At 33.7% G+C, this 21882-nt stretch overlaps 2 protein-coding genes and 1 long non-coding RNA gene across 8 annotated transcripts; 2 read left to right on the top strand and 1 right to left on the bottom strand.

Annotated features, from left to right (window-relative positions):
- Positions 1–7280: 7280 nt before the first annotated feature.
- Positions 7281–8523, top strand: LOC110631850 (uncharacterized). Its single transcript, XR_002490580.2, has 2 exons — positions 7281–7983; positions 8084–8523. It is a non-coding gene; the product is annotated as an uncharacterized LOC110631850 (long non-coding RNA).
- A 1073-nt stretch (positions 8524–9596) lies between these two features.
- On the bottom strand, positions 9597–13133 carry LOC110631861 (uncharacterized). 3 transcript variants are annotated; one of them, XR_002490586.2, is made up of 5 exons: positions 12748–13126; positions 11946–12024; positions 11164–11232; positions 10126–10303; positions 9597–9959 (listed from the first exon to the last, which is right to left on the bottom strand). XR_002490586.2 is itself a non-coding variant. In XM_021779853.2 (4 exons), the coding sequence occupies exons 1-4, from the start codon at positions 13047–13049 to the stop codon at positions 10196–10198; spliced, it is 558 nt and encodes a 185-aa protein (XP_021635545.2). In that variant the 5' UTR covers positions 13050–13125; the 3' UTR covers positions 9597–10195. The 3 variants fall into 3 exon arrangements, 1 of the variants encoding a protein (XP_021635545.2); XR_002490587.2 differs by lacking the exon at positions 9597–9959 and adding an exon at positions 11733–11837 and having other exon boundaries at positions 10252–10303; positions 12748–13133; XM_021779853.2 differs by having other exon boundaries at positions 9597–10303; positions 12748–13125.
- A 2045-nt stretch (positions 13134–15178) lies between these two features.
- On the top strand, positions 15179–21836 carry LOC110631847 (uncharacterized). 4 transcript variants are annotated; one of them, XR_002490578.2, is made up of 6 exons: positions 15179–15668; positions 17839–18075; positions 18166–18383; positions 20389–20577; positions 20674–20847; positions 21241–21387. XR_002490578.2 is itself a non-coding variant. In XM_058137927.1 (4 exons), the coding sequence occupies exons 1-4, from the start codon at positions 15387–15389 to the stop codon at positions 20444–20446; spliced, it is 795 nt and encodes a 264-aa protein (XP_057993910.1). In that variant the 5' UTR covers positions 15179–15386; the 3' UTR covers positions 20447–21836. The 4 variants fall into 4 exon arrangements, 2 of the variants coding, with proteins under 2 accessions (XP_057993910.1, XP_021635535.2); XR_002490579.2 differs by lacking the exon at positions 20674–20847 and having other exon boundaries at positions 21241–21366; XM_058137927.1 differs by having other exon boundaries at positions 20389–21836.
- The last annotated feature ends 46 nt before the right edge of the window (positions 21837–21882 follow it).

Consider the following 21882-nt stretch of genomic DNA (forward strand, 5'->3'; position numbering starts at 1 on the left):
TTTTACCATCAATAATCAAACATTAGTTGTCCACTATTATAAAAGAAAAAGCATTTGATTCTAACAAATTAAAGCACAATGAGAGTTTTAATTTAAAAAAAAAATTGCAAATTCGACAAATAAAAAATAAAACTAACTGTAAGATAATTTTGTAATTTATTCAACATATATTTTAATAATAAAAAAATAAAATAAAAATTCACCAAACCTATATTACTGAAAACATAATTTGCAGTAAAAACAAAATTCAATTTTCTTTTACCACATATTCTCATAAAACACAGTCAACAAAATAAAATTCAAAAAACCATGACACTAGTTTATATTAGGCCATGAGGATGAGAATGGGCCGACAAAGACAAACCCAGCTTATGGTCTATAGTGGGGATATATTTCACTCGGGCTTTGGATGCTTTCTTTAAACACCAACTTGCCATAGACCATTGAGCAAGTTTTCCAATTCAAGAAGCAGACTAATATACATACATATATATATATATATATATATATATATATTTTTTTTTTTTTTTTTAATTGTCATCTATTATTTTTGGAACTCCATAGCTCTTGATGCTTGAGCAGGAATATAACGCCCTCACTTTAGGTAGTCCATACATTATATTATTTTGACAACTAACGTCTATCCAAACAGCCAGTATGACTGGAACTATACTCAAACTAGAGTGAGGAGGCATAAATTGACTGAATAAAGACTAAGAAAAATTAAGAAAAAATAAAAGAAATGAAATACAATGAAGTTAAATGAGCCGGTGCCCTAGCGATGGGTGATCTAACGGGAAGTAGCGGTGAAGACAGCTAGTAGCCCTAAACCCAAGGGGAATACCGTGAAATAATTTCTGGGATGCCAGAGAAGAGTTATGGCGCCCTAGGTAGCATTAGAATGTCAAGAAAAGGTTATGAGAATTTTTAAGATTGGTACAGACAGTTTTTGCTCCTTAAGCCAAATGGAGGATATTTTGGTCATTTCGTCTTCAGAGATGGTTTTTAACCAACTTGTCCAATTGAGTAAATAAATTATATGACATAAAATATGAATAAAAAGTGATGAAAATTAAATTAAAAATGAGTAGAAAAGAAAAGAAAGGAAATGAAATAAAAATCACATTTATGACATAAGCATGATGTCATAAATGAATAAAATTAAAATCCTAACCAATGGGAAATTGTCAAGCAATTTAAAAGAGGATAAATGTCATTAAATTAAGACAAAAATAAGAAAAACAATCTGCTCTTCTCCTTGCTCAAACAGCCGACTTCCATAGGTGACCATTCCATAAAAATTTTCAAGCTTGCTAGCTTGAAATTCTCCATTCTCTCATACCAAAAGCCCTAGCTACCTTCACAAAAACTTGAACCCACCTCTTGGAGAAGTGTTTAGCAGCCTAGAAAAAGAAAGAAGGTGAAGGAAAATTGAAGATTAGCCAAGAAAAAATTCTGCTCACACAAGGTTAGTGCTTATTTATGCATCTCTCTCTTTATTTCCATGTTAGGGACTTTAATTGAGTAAGAAATTGTAAGCAAATTGAAATAAAACCTATGGGTATGAACACCATGGAATTCGACAGCCCTAAGGAAGTGATGATGTTGATGGTTTAAATTGAATTAAATTGGTTTGATGATGGTATTTGGGATGTATGAATGGATTGGAGATGATAGTTCATGTGATATGCATGAATTAGAGATGAGTTGAGAAATTTTGAGTTAGGATTTTAATTAATTTTGGTATCTTGGTGTTACAGCTTGAGATTGATCTTGTTGAGACTGTTTGTTAATCATTTTGAAGTGTTATGAATGATAAATTATAGTTGGGAGTAAGGAGGATGGAATATTGGGAGTGCTTCTCTTATGCAGGAAATTCAGACTTATGAGTCCAGTGTGTTGTTTGAGTTATAACTAAAGTTGTGTGACTCCAATTGGTGTGAGGCTAATTGGAGGTAAAACTAGACTCAAAATGCACCATTTTTCATGAAGAAACCCTGCCCAATTTTTGTCAAAATCTTGGTCAATTTACTGTCCCAATCCGGATATCCAAACACTGAACCCAGAAAAATGACCAACGTGCTCATTTGGCCATAACTCCTCTAGACAGGTCCAAATGACCTAAATTTTATATCATTGGAAATATTAGACATAGGACTACAACTTTTATTGAAAACACCAAGCCCAGAAATGCCTCTAACCAAATGAAATTACTGACTCAAGTTAGGTCACTAAACTGACCATAATCAATTCTGCCCAGAATTTTTTGGACATAGACCAACCGATCAGTTTTGGCAAAATGGCCATAATTTGGTCTATAAAAATCCAAATGTGATGAAACAAATAGCAAAATTTTTATAAGACATAGGTCTACAATGTTGGTCTTTTTGACCAAAACCCAGAACCCAAAGAAACTAGGTCAAATGGTTAGAAAAAGTTAGCACATCAAAACCTGGAGTTTGACCAAATTACACTTGACCCCAGAACAGACTTTAAGTCATATCTCCCACTAGAAAACTCTAATTGGGATGAGCCATAATGATCTAGAACCCTAATAAATAGGGTTCCAACTTTGTTTTAGACATGGTCTTCAAACTATGAATATAAGAACCCTAAAATAGAGGTCAAAGTTACTGACCTGAACCTAGACCCTGAGGACATAGGTTACCTGAGTCCAGGCTAATGATTTGGCCATAACTAATTCTACAAAATTTGAAAAATTGTAATTAAAATTTATGAGGGACCATAAGACATAGGATAATAACTTTTATGAAAAATATTAGGCCTAAAAATGACTGTGACATGTCCAATTAATTAGATAAAGACAGACTCCAGAATCTGTCTAATTCTGGACCCAGAAAGAGATAGTAAGCAAATTATGGTTATTTAACCATAACTTGAGTTCTAAAACTCCAATTAATATAATTCAAAAAGGAAAACAAAGACAAGACATAGATGAACAAATTCTATGAAGGGAGTGTGGCCAAACAGTGGCCACATCCTAGTCAATTTGCCATGTAAAAGCAGTGCACCAAATCTGGACCTAAAGAAAGGTCCATAAAATAACTAGGCATATGAGATTAAATGAATTAGAATAAATTGTTAAGCATAAAAATAACATGAATTAATGAAATTATAAATATTTAATAATACCATTCTGCCCAAAATATGCCTAGACTCGTTTATATAGCATGGATCGATTGGTATACCAATTAGGAACTACATATTGCAGTACTGCCCATAGGGATAATCATTGACAGACAACATATGTCTAAGATGATTATTATACTGGCTTTATGCCTGCCCGATGGCCATAGTGCCAATTTTTATTATTATTGGCTTATGTCTGCCCACTGGCCTAGTGCCTGATATGACTGTTGTATACTGGGTAGACATACGGATGTCTGACTAGTATACTCCCTTGTATCCAGTCTTTATTGTCTGTCATAGGTTACTTGGGCACAGATAAAAGCAATAAGCCTCAAATATAAATAAGTACACGAGAAAATCATTAATATAAATTTTATAAGACTGAAGATAAGATATATGCACAGAAAAAATCCCTATTAGCTTATTTACTTCCAAAGTTCTAGGAAACATGTAAAAGATTTTAAATACATGAAAATTAATATTTATTTATAAGGTTATACATGAAATAATTATTTTAAATTGTTTAGTTATTTTTCCTTATTTATGCACCACTAAGTATTATGCTTAGCGCGTTGATTTTTTCATCGCGTAGGTACAGGAGACCCACAGCAGCAGCAGTAGAGCCTAGACAGGATTTGAGCAGATCTGCTATAGTGTAAATTGTCACCTCACTAGGTCATTTTGGTAGGGCTCATGTATAGTTAGATTTTGTATTTTGGTTATTGTATATAATAAATCAGATTGAGATATGTAACTAAATTTTGGATTATATATATAATTGTACATTATTATAAGTAATGTTATATGAATGAAATGTAAGTTTATTTTATTTGAAAACAGATATGAGTAATGGTATGGTATGGTATATGAATAATTGACATGAGAAATGATGTGATGAAATGGAATAAAAAAAAATTTTACATGTGATATAATATAATTAAAAAGATATTAAATTAATATTGTACACGACAAGATAGGATAGGGTACTCCGGCACCGAATGTAGCACACCTTGCTCGGTTACACTGTAAACAGGTGAGGGGTGTTACAAGGAAGGCCGGCAAATATTGGAGGTTTGCATGAGTGGCTATCAATGACCTCAGCTCATCACAAAATATTAAAATAAAACTTTGTTTTGGTTGCCATATATGGTTTAACTATACAATCAACAAAACTCTCTGTAGCGCATGCTTGTTTTCTTCCTGCCTTAATCCACCTCTATGATCTCATAATATTGTATACCATATAAAAATTATCTATACAATATATGATGATCATAATGTACAAGTTGAAAAATGGTAAATAGATATCAAAATTGGCATGATTCAAAGAGATATATGGTGGGAATGAAAGAGGATGATCGATGATGAATGTGTACACCAATATAAGAAAAGCAATCAATTGCATTGCACATATCGGATTAGACATTTAAATGAGACAGTCTATGTGGGTTTGTGGAGATGAGATGGACCTATCCGTGGGATTATACACAGCACCCATCATAATTGATGCATGTGAGACCTACGGCAAAATGGTGTAGAATTTTTTTTTTAGGGCACTTGAAGATGGAGGAGAAGATAGAAGAGAAGAATTTCATTTCTGTGTTGACTATTGCACATATGCAGCCTCATATATTGTTTTATGTAGTAGAGGTAGTAAAAGAAGAAATAAGTGAAGCTCTCGTGAGTGCTTCTAGTCCTCTTCGATTATGGCTCTTCTTCCCCCCTTTCAAAAATCCCATCATTATTAGGGTTTCAGTGTGTATATACACTCATGAATTTTATGAAATATATATGGGTATTTAATTATATATGCATATACAATATTTTATTATTATGACATCCTTCCATTATCCTAATCCTCTTAATAAAAAAAAAAAATTTCTAACGTAAGCTTATATTGGAAAGTGTTTGTTGAAGATAAAACTTGTTTCCCAATTTATTCTGAAAATAGAATGCCAAAATTAGCACGGGAATCATGTTATACCAAACAAATCAATTATGGATCATGGATTTTAATTTCTACAATATGTATCATGAGTTTATAGGTGAGATGATAATTTGATTAGTGGGTCTTGGTGATTTTGCAGAAGTTGTTACAACTGCACATGTAATAATAGTTAAGTATATTGGATGATTAATCATATTCATTAACTAGCTAATTATTGATCATCATGCATAGGAAGTCAAAAGGAATTAATGAAAGTAATTAGGACCAGTTCTAGAAATAAGTATATGCTAACTGCATATAGGTTATATGAAAACTTTCTAATACAATAAAGTTCTATTTTAACCATATAAAAATATTGAATAATCATATTTTTATATTCATATTGTTTCATATTTTAGTATTTTAAAAGTTATTTAAAAAATATTATTACATGTCAAAGTTTAAATTTTTAATTTTTCATATGAAACCCTCTCATTAATTATCCTTTGAAAAAAAGAAAAAAAAATAAAATAAGGGTTAATTTTTTAAAAAAAGAAACCCCAAAATTTTGATTTTTTTTTTCTTGAAGTTTGCATAATTGTCAATTAAAACCTCATGTTTGATTGATAATTAATCCGTTCATAAAAAAAATCATTAGTATATTTAATTAATCCATTTGTAAAAAAATCGTTAGTATATTAAATAGAAATTTCACATCAGCTGTTATATCATTACTGAAAAAGTCACATCAGAAATCTCAAATTAAGATTGTGCACATTCCAACCAATATTAACAAAATTTGTTCACTATTATTATACATATGTATAACAACATAATACAACTTTAGAAACAGAGCAAAATACAATAAAATCAAAATTTTCCTCCTCTGCACAATAAACTTTTTTTTGTTTAAATAAACTATTTCATTCTTTAAATTTTTTTTTTTGTCTTTGTCAACATTTAACTCTGTTCTGCAAATTAGTAATTAGTGTATCATTTTAATCACACTTTTCATTCAACTGTATCTATTTCTCAATGATTTATTGTTAATCTTATCCAACTTTGTAATTTTCTCCTTAAGAGTATTTCTTTGCCAAACCAAATGTGTCAGTAGCCCCTTCTCCCGGCCATTGTAAGGTGGATCAAACCACCGGAGAAAGAATAGTCATTTCCCTAATCAATTGCCCATTAATATTTGCTATCAATAAACTTGTAAAGTGTAGCACCAACCAAAATAGTTAAAACAAAAATCATTACAATTATCTCCTTAGTATCACATACTAACTGTTTATTAAAGGTCGGGTCAATTTGAAATATCAATTAAATGTGAGGGTTTAATTAGTAATTATAAAAATTTTATGATTTAATTGCAAAAATTAGCAAATTTCATTATTTTTTTTGGCAATTAACAATAATTTGGAGTTTTTGATATGGATTCTCTAATGATAATATGACAACTAACGTGAAATTCTCATTAAGTATATTAACGATATATTAATGATCGAATCAATTTGAGATATCAATCAAACATATGATTTAATTAGTAATTATGTAAACTTTAAGGTCTAATTATAAAAATTGATAAATTAAATTTTTTTTTTCAATTAACCCTTAAAATAAAATCACTCATGAGTACATTGTACATATAGATGAACACACCATCATCATCATGATGGAAAACAAATAAATATTTCATTTTTTCATTTATTTTTGTCCAAGCATCATTTGTCATCAGAGGGAAAGAATAATAAGGAGTTGATGGGTTTTCCAGGCCCTCAATGTAACATTTGACTCTTAAAAATTTGTATTCAAACTAAGTATAATGAGGTAAATAAAAGTGGAGTGAGGAAAGAGTAGGATATGAATGAAGGTGCCAATGCAACTCTTCTACTTCTTCTTCTTCTAATGGTCCACCACGCTAAAAAGTCAGAGAGGGGATAACCTATTACCATGTCTTCATTGGGTCCCCAAAGACAAGGTGATGCCAAGAGAAGCCACTTGTAATCAGCCTATCCATCCATGGATATAGATATATGCTACACTCACCATTGGACAGCCATCTCAAAACCCACCATTTATCTCTTAACAACTATGTGAGTCTGCTTTGAATGGTTACTGTATGACAGAAAACAACTCGCACAAAATTTAGGAATTATTAATATTGAATATTAAATTTATACATAGAGATATCTTTTAACTTGCTTAAAATAATCACTGAGAAATTAGGTAGGCCAACCTACCAATAAACTTTTTCAGATACTTGGTTTTCATAATCATTATCACCCACTAAAGATCCCCTCTCATAAAGAAAACGGCTATATGTACGATTCAAGATTATATATGATGATCCACATGATTATAATACAATTAATTATTAATTAACTTCCTTTAATTACCTAATAAAAACAGTTCCAAGGGATGGGATGAAGATGAGTAGCACTATATGATTCATTTCTTCATTGGTTTATTTTGAATGTTTGAGTCAATATGCAGCAGAAGAGAGACAAGGGGGAATTGAGCATAAATATATGCATCTCCGCTTAGGCTTATTCCTTTATTTTTTTTTTGAGCTAGCTCATCGATCAATATGGGGGTTGCTTCCCTTGGCAATCATGAGTCCAACTGCCATCATTACCATACAGGAGAAATCCCTCTCTCTCTCGTAGCACATACCCACCAGCCCACCACATGGATAATAACACACCTATATTTATAGCAACTTTCATATCCCACTCTCCTCCCAATTCTCACTTGTTCTTTTGTCCTAATTCTTGTTGAACAACGAGTGAAACCCTGAAGAGAATGTGTATAAACAGAGTAGACAAGTTCCCATCTTCTCCTTCCTACTCTGCAAAGGGAAAGCAACGATCAAAGAAGCCTAAGATTCAAGTTCTCGGACTCGCCAGGTATAGCTCCTTATAAACAAGATTTTAGTTCATTTTATATGCTGGTAGAGAGATGTTTTGATATTGTTTTATATATATATATATATATATATATGAGCAGGAGAAGTTGCCAAGAAGAGGAAGGCAGAGATATGGAGCTGAAGAACTTGAAGCTGTATTTGGAGAACCAAAGTATCGTTGAAGAGAACGAGAAGTTGAGGAAGATAGCTAATCTTCTGCACCAAGAAAACTTGGCTTTAATGTCCGAATTTCAAAAGAAATTCCCTCATTTGGATCGCTTCTCCACTACCCTTTGTCCTTTTAAATAATGAATACTAATATTTATGAAAGAGAGAGAAGAAAAAAAAACAGAAAAGAGAGCCTTTCTTCACTCTTTAATTTCTTTTCTGATATTTTCTTCTTCTCAAGTATGTTAATAAGATGTAATGGGCTTGTCTAGAAGTAGAAGTTGCTATTATTATTATCATGGTAAATGATGATGAAATATTGTATGCCAACTAAACTTCAATTAATGATTCTCTCTCTATTTTTATTTTGGAAGTTGATGTATCAACTGAAAGCTTTAATGATTCTGGTATTTCCTTAGTAGTGAAGCCTGCGAATGAATGAAAAAAGGGACATGCTTTTTTTTTCCCCCTTTTTGTTGCAGTAGCAATCTAATTAATTATTTATGTATATATTCACTGATATTATAATCGTAGGCCTGTAGTAAAAAATTAATTAATTTCTACAAATTAAGCATGTGCTTTAATATACACCATATAAAGGTTCTTGTGCTTTTCCTTCTTATCGTTTGCATTAAGGAATATACAGTGGAAGCTGAGGCAATATAAAAATTGAGTTTTTTCCATTAACAAATGGTGGGTATTAATTTTGATTAGATTTTAAACTATACAGAAAATATTACTATTAATATAGAAAATTTATAAGAGCTTGTTAAAGTTGAATACTTATTTTTTGAATTATTTAATATCTTTATTTTATACTATAATTTGCTTCTTTTAATATTCCAAATTATCAATATATCTCAGCAACTAGGAAGTGAGTCTACAGTATATCCCTAATGGTGCAATTTTAATGAAAACTTGCGCTAGGAAAATCCAATAGCCAGTTTGTTTGAGCATTAAGTTAAGATGATCATCCTTCACCTTGAGAGCATAATCCAATTCCATAGTTATAGCTAATATTTTACGACAGATCGATGGTACATGGCAACTAAAACACCAGAGAGAACAAGGTTAGCCAAAATTCTGTCCAAACGAGAGAGTTTCAAAGATCAAGCACGCCTGATGAGTTATGTTATCCTCAATTATTATTGTTACTCTCTTTTTCAATACCCATGAAAGGCTTTGCACTTCAGCCCTCCCAAGTTTATATATTAGTTAAAAGAAATAATCCCATATCTTCTTCTCTGTTATCATGTCAAAAGCTCATAATGGCAACTTGGAAACCGGCACCGCCATCCTCGTAGGCGAAGTTCAAGGAAGTTTCAGGCTTTTTTTTTGGTCTGATAAGATGCATCAGTGGCTAGCATATCAGTCAAAAAGCAATTATATTTAAAATTGGAATCATTTTAGGACAATAATTATTTTTTTTAAAGAAAAACACAGCTGTTAGAAACTATAAAGTCTGCAGTTGCGGCAATCCTCCATTAGTTAATCCAAACAGTTGCAAAGAAAATGTAAAATAATCATGTACAAAGGCTCAAGTCAATCCCACTTGATTGACAAAATCACCTAGCATCATGGTTGATATCAAATACTATAGATACAACTCAAAATAAACTGGCATTTTGACTGTGAGGCTCCTCCCAACCATTCTCCAGCAAGCACAGGACAGAATTACACCTTCCCATAGTTATATTTTAAAGAATAATAATAATAATAAGACAACTACATTTTACTTGTAAGTTCTAGCTAACTCACAGAACCCACTTTTGTCCTGAATTGTGAAGTTTCCTGCATGGTATATCCCATCTGAAAGCAAGCAAGTAAAATGTTTTGTATATATCTGTAACTGCACCACACATACACAGCTATACATGTACATGTATGTACGCATATATATATATATATGCGTGTGTTTGTTCATGTAATATCATCAGTTCAATTTTTTGTTAGAGCTCTACTGAGGTAGCCTTACCTTGCAAGTAAACAACAGATACAGGAAACAACATTTTCAGACACAGTGTGGCGTACTGACCCGCAACCTCTCAGAGATTCTTGGGACGTTCCTCTGTTGATTTGTATATTCGGAATGCAGCAATGCACATTGTGGCATTACCTATCACTGTCAATGCTGCTTGAAGAGCCACCAACACCTACAACTCACCAAAATCAACACTCTAAATTTAGTTCAACTGTGGGAGATGATTAGATTGAAATTTGGGGAAGGGTCTAAAGAGTACAACGGGGCCTAGCAAACTTGTAACCGCAGTCTTTCATGCATAGATAAATTATGCAATTCAATAAGTACCTTTAATATAAACTAAATGAGATACGAGATGCCCTAAAAGTATTATGAGTTATGACAGTATGAACTCCTTTTCTACACCATGAAAAGCACTGTGGTTATACAAAGGATGCTTATTTCTGATCCATTCTGCAGAGTGCACTCAAGCCATTTATAGATAAGTTTGGTTAGGTTGGTCATAAAGAAATATTAAGCAAGCAACCAAAGAGGTTTTATTAGTCTAAAAACAGCCTGGCATAGCAATAGTTCCCTGGGCCCAAAAATTGACATCAATTGAGCTTGTACTATGGCCAATGTTAAGTATTGGGACTGAAATTAGTTTTGTTGTCAACCACCCAGGAAACAACTGTTCCAATTACATAAGGTCACATACTACTTATTGCGCAATAATTACACAGAATGTTAAGGTTGTTTTAATAATAAATTACACAATAATAGTGTAATTTTTTATAACTATCTAGAAAATTCAGGTTCAGTTCTCAGACTGTACAAGGACAACCAGAATTTTCCAAAACTCAAATTTCATGTTCCCAGTATGATAAAGTTATCCACAACAAACTCATGCATCACCACTGAGACTAAACTTTCATTTAATTAGTTCATGTGTCAGTCATTTCTTGTATTCCAATCAATTTGATTAATTTCTAATATGTGTCACTATAAACACAAATCTTTTTTTTCACAGTAGAAAGAAAGAACCATTCTTACCTCTAGAGATTCAGAATTATAAAAGAAATGCCATGTACATGCACAAAATGCTCCACCAAGCAGAGGTACCTAAATTTGTTAATTATATTAGAAAAAAAATAAAATGAGAATCAGATAGATTTTAATTACAACAATACTGCAAAAATTACAGACCTAGACAAGGATATGTTAGGCATGTAGTTAAATCAAAACCCCAAATGAACAAACTGAGTACACCATATTAAGTTCAAGTATGGCAGACACAGTAATACCAAAACTAAAGAAGGAAATTCTTCTTAAATGTTCAAACTCCAGATTCTTTACTTGTCTCAACACCCAAGTGAATCAGAGAAACAGGCAAGAAATCAAGAAGACAATCAAATTCAGTCATCAGTTTTGAGACCCAAAGAACCCAAGGTATAGCATAAAAAATAACAAACATAGAGTTGCAAGCACTCAAAAGTATGCAGCTCAACAAATCAGTATACATAAAAACATTAACAGAAGTTACAGAAGAAACACCTAATGGAATTAAAGCACCAATTCTGATTTGCATGCCAGTTGAATTGCATCATTTTTTTTTTGCTTACCATAGCAATTTTATGCCATTCTCAGTCTCGCAATACATAAGCACATATCGTTTTATCAGCAGTGAATGTTTTGATGAAGCAAACAGCTTCTGATTCTGAATAAATCTACTAGGAATCATCACCACGGTGTAAAATTTAATCAAAAGATGATTTCAATCATCCAATTTTCTAAACAATGACATCAAATTTGCAATACTCAGCAGAGTAACTCACCATACCCCAAGAGAGTCCCTTCCAAGTTTCAAACCCAGATTTCTCTCCATAATGCCACACCAAAGCCATTGCTGTAATCCTGTTAGCAAACACTTCGCCATTAAAACATTTAAAATAAGGGTACAAAGACAATGAAACAAAGTGTGAAGAAGCATCCTGTACTGTTGTTGAGAAAGCATAGGGGAAAGGTGATAAGAAAATGACCAGGCCTAACTCACCCAAAGCTAGCTCAAAGGACGATTGCCCAAAATCTTTATAAAGGCCACGTTAACACATACCTAACCAATGCGGGAAAATAGACCAAACCTAACTCAAAGGAAAGAGTGCCCAAGGCTATAAAGCGCCCTTACGCAGGACAACCTCACGCCCTGAAGGAAGCTTGCAGGACTGAACATTTGCAGGTAGCCGATGGAAACCAGAGCAGGCTATGATACCATGATAAGAAATGATTCGGGCCTAAATCACCCAAAAAAGGTAGCTAGTTGAAAGCATTGTCCATGGCACATTTCTGAAAGTTTAACTATTGAAACAAGTGTCATATTTGGTCACTATTTTTTCATTAACCAAATGGAAACAAAAATCAGCACGTTAGCTAAATTGAGTACAATTGTTCATTTTTCAGTAAGATTAGGAGTTGATCTGTATTACGCTAACTTAATTTAAACCAAATCAATAAAAAGTCCAAGATTAGACCACACCGAATGAAACCCACTATAAACATCTCAAAGTAAGGATAATAATCGCCACAAAATGACCCGAAATGAACTGAAGCGTTACGAGACGGAAGGAGCGGGGAACTCACCACTCAACAACACTGGAAACATGAATAGCCCAAGTGGGCAAAGATAATGCGTTGGCGGGTTCACTGAGCTGACCCAGCAACGGTAAACCCGAAGCTGAGGCGGGTCCCGCTAAGGAGGCCAAACCCACGCCAATTATACCTGCAACGGTACCATTACCGGAAGATTTTCGTGCAACGGGGCGGTTTTGAGAAGCAGTGAGAGTGCGTTTAGGTGGACGAGAGAGAGGAAAAAAAGGGGTCTGTTTGTTAGAGAAAATAGAGTTCGCAGAGAACAAAGAAAAGGCGGCCGTTGCTGTTGCCATTGTTGATATGGGAGCGGGCAAAATTTTGCGCCTTTTTCAGTTAATGACCAAAGATAGTTAAAATTATGGTTGGTCGTGCGACATATGGACGACGATGGTGCTTTATCAAAGAAGGAAATTGGACGGCTGAGATCATTAAACGAATACGCTGAGCGGTTAAGATTATTTCGTCATGTTCACCAGTTTTTTCTCAAAGACCATACACGACTTGCCGTTCAACAATTACTATAAATTTCAAAAAAAAAAAAAACAAGTCCTTCATCAAGCGACCACGGCCATCCGCAAACGACATGTAGCTTTTCTCGGCAAACAATATGCGCTTCGAGACTGGTTTTTCTTTCTTCCCTATAAAGCTTCAATCAGATTTAATTATATAAAAAATATTTAATATTAATTAATTATTTCATTATTTTTTATTTTATAAATTTTTTTAATTTTTATATTAAAAAAAATTTTGCCCTTAATTAAAATTCTGGCTGCGTGTGTGAAGGTCATCCTTCCAGTGAAATTGCTGTAACCAAAAAACAAATATATTTCACTGTCATGTGAGATAAAGCATAAGGCGCGATTGGGCAGTAAGTAAGAAAATGTTGGTTATCTTATTGCTTAATTTATTGGACATTCTCTGGCTTACCGACCCAAATAATTAATTAAGAAAAATGACATATATGCCTTAAAAATATCTTAAAAGCTTATTTATCCCATTTCTATAGCCAATTGGGTAGAAATTATTAAATTAGAAATCACATCCCATGTAGTGAGCAGGACAGTAAATTAGCCAATCCGTTTGCGGTACGTATCACTAAACATGGCCACAAACAAGCCTTACAAAATATTGTTTTGAGTGAATTGGCCCTTCCATTAAATAAATATTGTTAAATTAAAAAAGTTAACTAAAATAAAAGAAAGGAGTGGAAATAAAAAAAATAAAAACTAAATAAAATGAATTTCCCGTAACGAGCCGTGAAAGCTAACATCACCGTTTCATAATACATGTTGTCCCATGGATGCCAGCTTTATTATTCACTGTACGTGTCATATTTTGATTGCATTGTCCTCGCTATCCTCGAACCACGCGTTAAGCAAGACCGATTTCTTAAAGCAAATCTGCAACATGCCGTGTCTGTCTGCTCTTACTTTTGCAGCTTTGATTGTGAAAAATATAATTTTTTAAAATATAATAATAAAATATATTAAAATTAATTTCAATTTTAAATAACATCTAAAATAATATTTTGTAAAAATATTTTTTAAACTTTCAACATCTATATTTAATTGTGAAGTTAGATTGTGCATTAGTTGAACATAATTGAATAATCAAATCAAATAAATAAAATTTAATTATTCTATTAAGAGTAAATTTAATTTAATTTTTAATTAATAATTATAAAAATTTTAATTTTTAATTATTGATTTAATTATTTTTAATTTAATAATCAAATTTTATTCTATTAAGAGTAAATTTAATCTAATTTTTAATTAATAATTATAAAATTTAATTTTTAATTATTGATTTAATTATTTTTAATTTAATAATCAAATTTTATTAATATATAGTTATTATTTTTATAATTTTATTAATATTAAATTATATTTATTATTTTTTTAAATAAAAAAGATTATAAATATATTTTTTATTAATAATTAATTAATATATAATATATATATTATTTTTCAAATAATTCAGTCATAACTAATAATTAAATGTATACTTTTGGTTTTAACTCATTTCACTTTTATCTTAATTTCAGTTTTTATTAATAATTTAATTAATTAAAAATTTTATTCGATTTGAAATGTTATTCCTAATGCTAAGTAAAACGTTAAAGGCAATGATAACAACCGAGTCAAGCAGTGATCAACTCAGTATACGGTAAACTGACTCAGTGACTTAAATACCTCCCGTGACGGGGAAGTTACGACAACAATAACACCCAGACTCCACGTCACCACCACATACGCTCCCGTCGCGCCACGCTTTATAACGGGCCTTGCAAACGACGCCGTCTGGTTGCAAGAACTAACTACAAACGCTGCAAAGGCACCGACACGTCGCCGTTTGTGTGGCAGAATCGTAAATAAGAATAAGGAATATTATAATGAGAATTAGCTAATTATATAAGAATTTCGCGACGCATGAATCTCTGCTTTTCTCGCGTTTGGCTTCTAAATGGTTCATTGATCGTCTGTTTTTCATCTACCAGTCTTCGCTCCGTTCATTCTATTTCTTTCCCACAATGACCACGCATTGAGATTGTACCTGTCTGGTTTTCTCAGGAACCAAACAGACAAACTTTCTTTATCTTCTATTTTATTAGGGTTTTTGTTTTGCTAAAGATGACTTATTACGAGGATGACGAAGTGGTGCCACAGCTGAGGATGAGAGCGGAAGCTCGTAGTGATGATGAGGATGATAGCAAAGGGGAGTTTGAGAAATTGAGAGATTGTGAGGTGGAGGAATGTGGGCCTATTGCGACAACAGAAGGGTCTAGTTTCTGTCTCTGGAGATGGAGAGGGTCTGTGGTATGGTATTGGATCAAGTTGGCTTTGTTGTTTACTTGTTTAGGCTTATTGGCTGCTGTTTTCCTCAAATGGGTTGGTCCATTTTTCATGGACAAGGTTAGTTTCAATTATTAATTTTTATGCTTTTTGGTGGAAACGATGCCTGCCTTTCATGAGTTCGTTGATTTTTCTTTTCATTTGGTATTTTGTTGAGTTGTCATATGCTAGTCGGTGCTTTTCTGGAAATTGGCTGGGGACTTTCTCAAGGATAAGATTATTTTATTTTATGAATTTCATGATCTCGGTAACATTTAGGGTTTATTGATTGTGATTTTCATAATGCTTTTAGTGGCATGTTTCTAGGGCTGATATTGGTGTTTTTCATGAATGGGGTGGGTTTGCCTTTTAATTTAGCTTATCTCTCTCACTTTCTCTTTTTTGTTTAGGTTACTCAAAGCCCTGGAGACGACTCCAGTGGTACTGAGCTAACTCATTAGTTAATTTAGCCAATCTTATTGCAGTTCGTTATGTTGGAGATTATTGCTGGTGATCGTTTGTTCCCATTAAATTGTCAAACAAGGCTAGTTATCAATGAACTTGGTTCTTTTCTATGTAATTGTATTATGCCGGTCTTATAAGATTTGAGCTTGTATGCCATTTGTTATGGGTTCCGTTGAGTTGTTCTATAATTGTAAATGTCATATGTTAATTTTTTTTCCTTAAATTTCCTAGTTATGAATTTTTTTTTATGCTTTTATGCTTATACGAAACATATACAAGAGAGCAAGAGAGCATCCCTTGGTGCATGAGGTTTGCGGATGATATAGTTTTGATAGATGAGACGCTAGAAGAAGTCAATAGAAAGTTAGAGTTTTGGAGAATTACTTTAGAGTTAAAGGATTTTAAGTTAAGTAGAATGAAGATAGACTACATGTATTGCAAGTTCAGTGAAAGCCGAACTGGTGATAGGGAAGGAGTTAGTTTGGATGGAGTGGTGTTGTACCAAAGTAATCACTTTAAATATTTCGGCTCAATTTTTCAAGTAGATGGGGGATGTGAGGAGAATGTTAGTCATAGTATTAAAGCCGGATGGTTGAAGTGGAGACATGCCACGGGAGTTTCATGTGATCGCAAGAATCCCAATAAATTGAAAGAAAAATTTTACCACGGGAGTTATATGACCGGCCATGTTATATGGTAGTGAGTGTTGGCCACTGAAAGAGTGTCTAAGATGAGAGTTGCGGAGATGAGAATGTTAAGGTAGATGAGTGGCCATACTAGATTAGATAAAGTCCGTAATGAGAGTATTAGAGAAAAGGTAGAAGTGGTACCAATTGAGGATAAGTTGAGAGAAGGGAGATTGAATTGGTTTGGTCATGTAAAGCGCAGATATACGGAAACTCCAGTTAGACAAGTAGAGCACATTAGGTTAGAGGATAGAAAGAAAAGAAGGTTTAGACCTAAACTGACTTGGAGGAGAGTAGTACAACATGACCTAGAAGTATTACACATTTTCGAGGATTTAACCCAAAATCATTTAGAGTGGAGAGAGAGAATCTATGTGGCCGATCCCAAATTTTTCGGATAAAGGTTTAGTTGAGTTGAGTGTGCTTTTATGTTTATAGTTATACATTCTAAGTATGTGCCGTGGCTTTCATTTGTATTGTTTGCCTCTATAGTATACTTTCTGATGCTGGTTAGTGTTCTCTCAAATAGATTGAAGTCTTTATGGATAAAGTTGGCAACATGGTTGATTTACGTGTATGCTCAGGGTTCAGTTAGGACATTCTCAGTTCTGGGTTTTGTTGACTGGTGGTTTTTGATGGGGTTATTTTTTTTCATTTAAAGAAAAATCTTTATTTTTATCTTTGTTAGAGTTTCTATTTGTTTATTACCTAAGGGCGTTGTAATGTGTAATTAAGATTATTAAAATTCGCGCAGACTTTTGTTTTGAAAATTGCTTTTAATAGTTGTTATTTTGATCTATGTTGTATTACTGGATATTTGTAGTTACCTCTTAGAAGTGTGGCCTAAGGATTTTTAATTGTTTCAATATTCCTCCAGTACGTCTTTTCTGAATTTATGATCTTAGGCATTTTTCTGGTGCTTCATTTCTTTGTGCCCTTGATGATCCAACATAGATGCATAGAACATTAGGGGTATGATTATATTGGCTAGCATGTGTGCATTAATCTAAAACCAGCTAAAAATGCTAGAAGCTTCACATCATTTGTGGGATATTCATGCATATTTAAATCTGATTGATTTTTTATTAATAAATTTTCAGGAGCTCATACCCATCATTAATTGGGAGACAACAACATTTAGCACTCCAGTTCTGGCAGTTCTGCTCTTTGCTTCTGTGGCATTGTTCCCCGCCCTACTTTTACCATCTACACCTTCTATGTGGGTAGCTGGGATGACATTTGGTTATGGCTTTGGATTTCTATTAATCATATCTGCAGCAGCTGTGGGTGTATCACTTCCATATTTCATTGGCTCTCTGTTCCTTCATAAAATTCAAGTTTGAATCTTGAACTAAACTTTCATGTTTAATTATTTACACCTTTCTAAATTTTCCGTGCCTAATGTATTTCCACAATTCTTGATGCAGGGCTGGTTGGAAAAATATCCAAAGAAAGCTGCCGTTTTGAGAGCAGCTGGTGAAGGAAACTGGTTTCATCAGTTTCGAGCAGTAACATTAATCAGGATATCTCCATTTCCATATATTTTATATAACTATTGTGCTGTTGCCACAAATGTTAGGTATGGTCCTTACATCTTAGGATCATTGGTAGGAATGGTGCCAGAGATCTTTGTTGCAATTTACACGTAAGAACTCTGACTCTATCGAATACCTTTTTGCTGAAGAAACTTATATGCATGTGTTTCTATGTATGCCTCAAAACATAGGATTCTACCATAATATGTCTGTAGCTCTTCAATATGTTGCATGTTAACTTTCTAGGTGTGTTGTTACATTTATTGACTGTCACTTTTTTTTTGAAAAAAAAAATTGTAAGTTCCTTTTGGGAGATGGGGAGGAGTGGATGGGTATATTTTTGGGTGGTTATGATTTACTTAAACTTCCAGTTACATTGCCTGAGTTTGGGTTGAGAATCACTCATTGGGGACGCATTAATGATTTTAACAACTATATTATTTTTGCATAAAAGAGCATGTGTTGTGTGAGATAGGTTTTCCTTGTCATATGAATTCATTTAAATGCCTATTGAAATTTTGTTGTATATTATCTTGTTTGGCGTAACCCTCTGCCATCACCTAATTAAAACACCATAGGAAAATGACTTTATAGATAGTTAGTTAGTTGCCAAGACTAGATCTGAAATTTTAACCTCTCAACAATTGGGTAACTTCAGGTAGAGACTTCAGAGGTATATACCCTAATATCACTTGAAAACCAGTGTTATTAAGGCGAGAGGTGACACTAAGGCAACAAAGTACCCTATGGCTTTAGGCAATAAGCGAGGCAAGGGACTTTTTGAAGTGAGGCACCATAGCTCATACACACACACACACACACGCGCGCGTGCGCGCGCTTTTAACATAAAAATATCATACTTTTAACTAGTTTAATAAGTAAAAAAGCATATTGAAAAGAGAAAAAAAAGAACATATTATTTGCACTACATGTAATATAAGAGAACTAGAAAGCCGAAAATAATAAGGTTATAGAAAGGAAATGAAATTTAAAAAAAGATTAATTAACTCCACTTTATTAGGGTTTGGGGAATAGGAGAGGAGAGAAGAGAAGAGGAGAGGAGGAGGAGAGAAGAGAAGGAGAGAATAGAAGAAGAGAAACCCTAAAACATAAAAATTTTTTTTTAAAAAAGTTACTTTAAAAGAGGCACGCCTCACTTGGCCTGGCCTAGCGCCTCAGCACCTAGGTGACAGGGGTGCTCGCCTCTTGGGATTGGGGCACACCTCGCCTGGCATCTTTAATAACACTCTTGAAAACCTTTGAATAAGATGCTATGACATTGTAGGCATCTGATCCTTGACCAAAAAATTTTGTTAGAAAGTAGCATGCACTCCTTGCTTCCTCTCTCTTGCTTGATTACCAAATGTTCTCTAGCCCACCATCAAAAATAAAACATAAATCACACTGGACTCTCACTCACCAATTCCTGAAGTGACCTGATTTTGGGCTCAACATTTATGGTGAAAATTAATCCATATAGCTAAATCCAACTAGTTTGAGAATGAAGCTTAGTTGTTTTGGGTTAAATTATATATCTCTAGAAAAACAATGAATGGCTTCCTTCTAGAGTTTTTTTGATGCGGGGCATTTTGGCATGTTCCTGCAGAAGGGCATTTTGGCACAGAACAGTACATGCCAAGCTCCCAAACAGGCGCCTAGGGCATGTGGCCTTCTGTCCAAGGGCAGCAGCAGTGTTCTTTATGTCCAAAACTTGTTTCCAGCAGTCCTAATTCACCTTGGACTTCTTATTTTATCAAGCAACAGCAGTGGAAATTAGCTTAGAATTAATTTAGGGGCATTCCAACTCTATTTGGGATTTATTTATGTTTTCCTATTCTATCTAGGATTAGTTTAATTCCTATTTTATTTATATCGTCTTATTGTATTTAGCTTTAGCTAAACTTCCTAATTAATAGTTTCATATTCCTATTAGGTTTGGGAGTCTAAAAGCTCTGTAAATACCCTTTATTTACATGTATTTCAGTTAATAAAAAAAATCCTGCAGAGAATTTCTCTCAATTTTCTCTTGTGTGTGTGAGAGTGTGAGTTGTTTCTTAAGCTTCATGCTGCATATCTCTCTCTCCTGAAACAATCTTTTTGTTGCCCACCAATCAGATGTCTTGATCATAGCAGATACCAGCATTGCATAGCATTGAGCTCAAAAGATGACTAGAGCGCTAGCAGGGTGTTAAACTTTGGGAGTAGTCAGCTTGGGGCTAAACCTGGTGAATTTTAGATGAGCTTGGTACTTGTTGATGTAGGATACAACTATGCTTGAGAGTGCTCAATGGATAGTATAAGGAGGTATGTGCTGACGTTTGAGTTTATGCTTTGGAGCTTTGCATGCCATTCTAATCTTCCTCAGCTGATGAGTGCTCTTCATTAATCGACTTCTTATAGGTGTGAGGTTCTTGCCCTGTAGTCATCATGTCATAGGTTTTCATCTGGTGACCACAAACCAATTTGTGGGGTCTGTGGCTGACTTTAAGCTTGTTCTAGGCTTTAACATGTAGAATCATCCATACAAGGAACAATTGCCTCATTCTAGCAGATTCAACTAGATCACGGCTCTCAGTATGTTTCTTGCCACTCTCTTTAACTTTTTCTTCACTGAGATTATTTGCTTCAATTCCATTTGCGTGTAATGCCCCTTTAGCCCAGATAACTTAGGCTTGGTAATCACAGGCACTTCCAATGGTAACAATGTTTTTAACAATATTTTTGAGAGCAAGGTTTGGGTGACACATGGAACATTTCAATTGTCAGATTCTCTCTCATCTTCTTCTGAATGCATAAAGTTATTCAAAAGCAGCTAGGCCATGTTTGCTTGCCTCTTTCTTTTCTTCTTGTGTCAATCACTGGTTGGCAGTCCATTTTTCTCCTGACATTGGTTGTTAAATATGGTTCTTAAACAAAACGTATGCATATGATACTTGTTCCTGAACTCATACTTTTGATTTATTGCAGTGGAATCCTTATAGAGACCTTGGCAGATGCTTCAAATGACGGGCATTCCCTTTCAGCTCCACAAATTGTTTTCAATGTCATTGGTTTCTGTGCAACAGTAGCCACTACTATTATCTTTACAGTATTTGCAAAGAGGCAGCTCAAAGTATTGCAAGACGAACCACTTCTGGCATAGGTTCTGAAATATAGTTAAGAGTCAAGGGAAAGCTATCTGCTACCCTGGACTTTTCAGGATTGCGTATTTAAGCATGATTAGGGCGGATGAGGTTTTATTTTATTGAACAACTTCATCCATCGAAGGAGTTATTGCATGACAATTTCAGTGGTGCTATACAGACGTCGTGGAAGAGGACAAACGTCTAACATCGTATAGACTGTAGAGCCATCTTGCTTATTCTTTTTTCTATTTTGGGTTCACATTTATCAACTTTCACTTCTTTAGGTCTCCATTTCTTTCAATTGTTATCTGTATATGATTGAAGTATCTGCCTTGAAAAGGTTAAATTGGACTTGGGTGAAGTTGTCGCTTGTAAATGAACTATATATAGTGTTGTTGTTGACTTGTGTAGTGAAACATGTCTTGTTATTCTCACGTATGCAATTAGTAAAGGCAAATCTCTGCTGTATCATGACTGCCCTGCA

Source organism: Hevea brasiliensis, chromosome 16 (genome assembly GCF_030052815.1).
Source record: "Hevea brasiliensis isolate MT/VB/25A 57/8 chromosome 16, ASM3005281v1, whole genome shotgun sequence".
Taxonomy (NCBI): domain Eukaryota; kingdom Viridiplantae; phylum Streptophyta; class Magnoliopsida; order Malpighiales; family Euphorbiaceae; genus Hevea; species Hevea brasiliensis.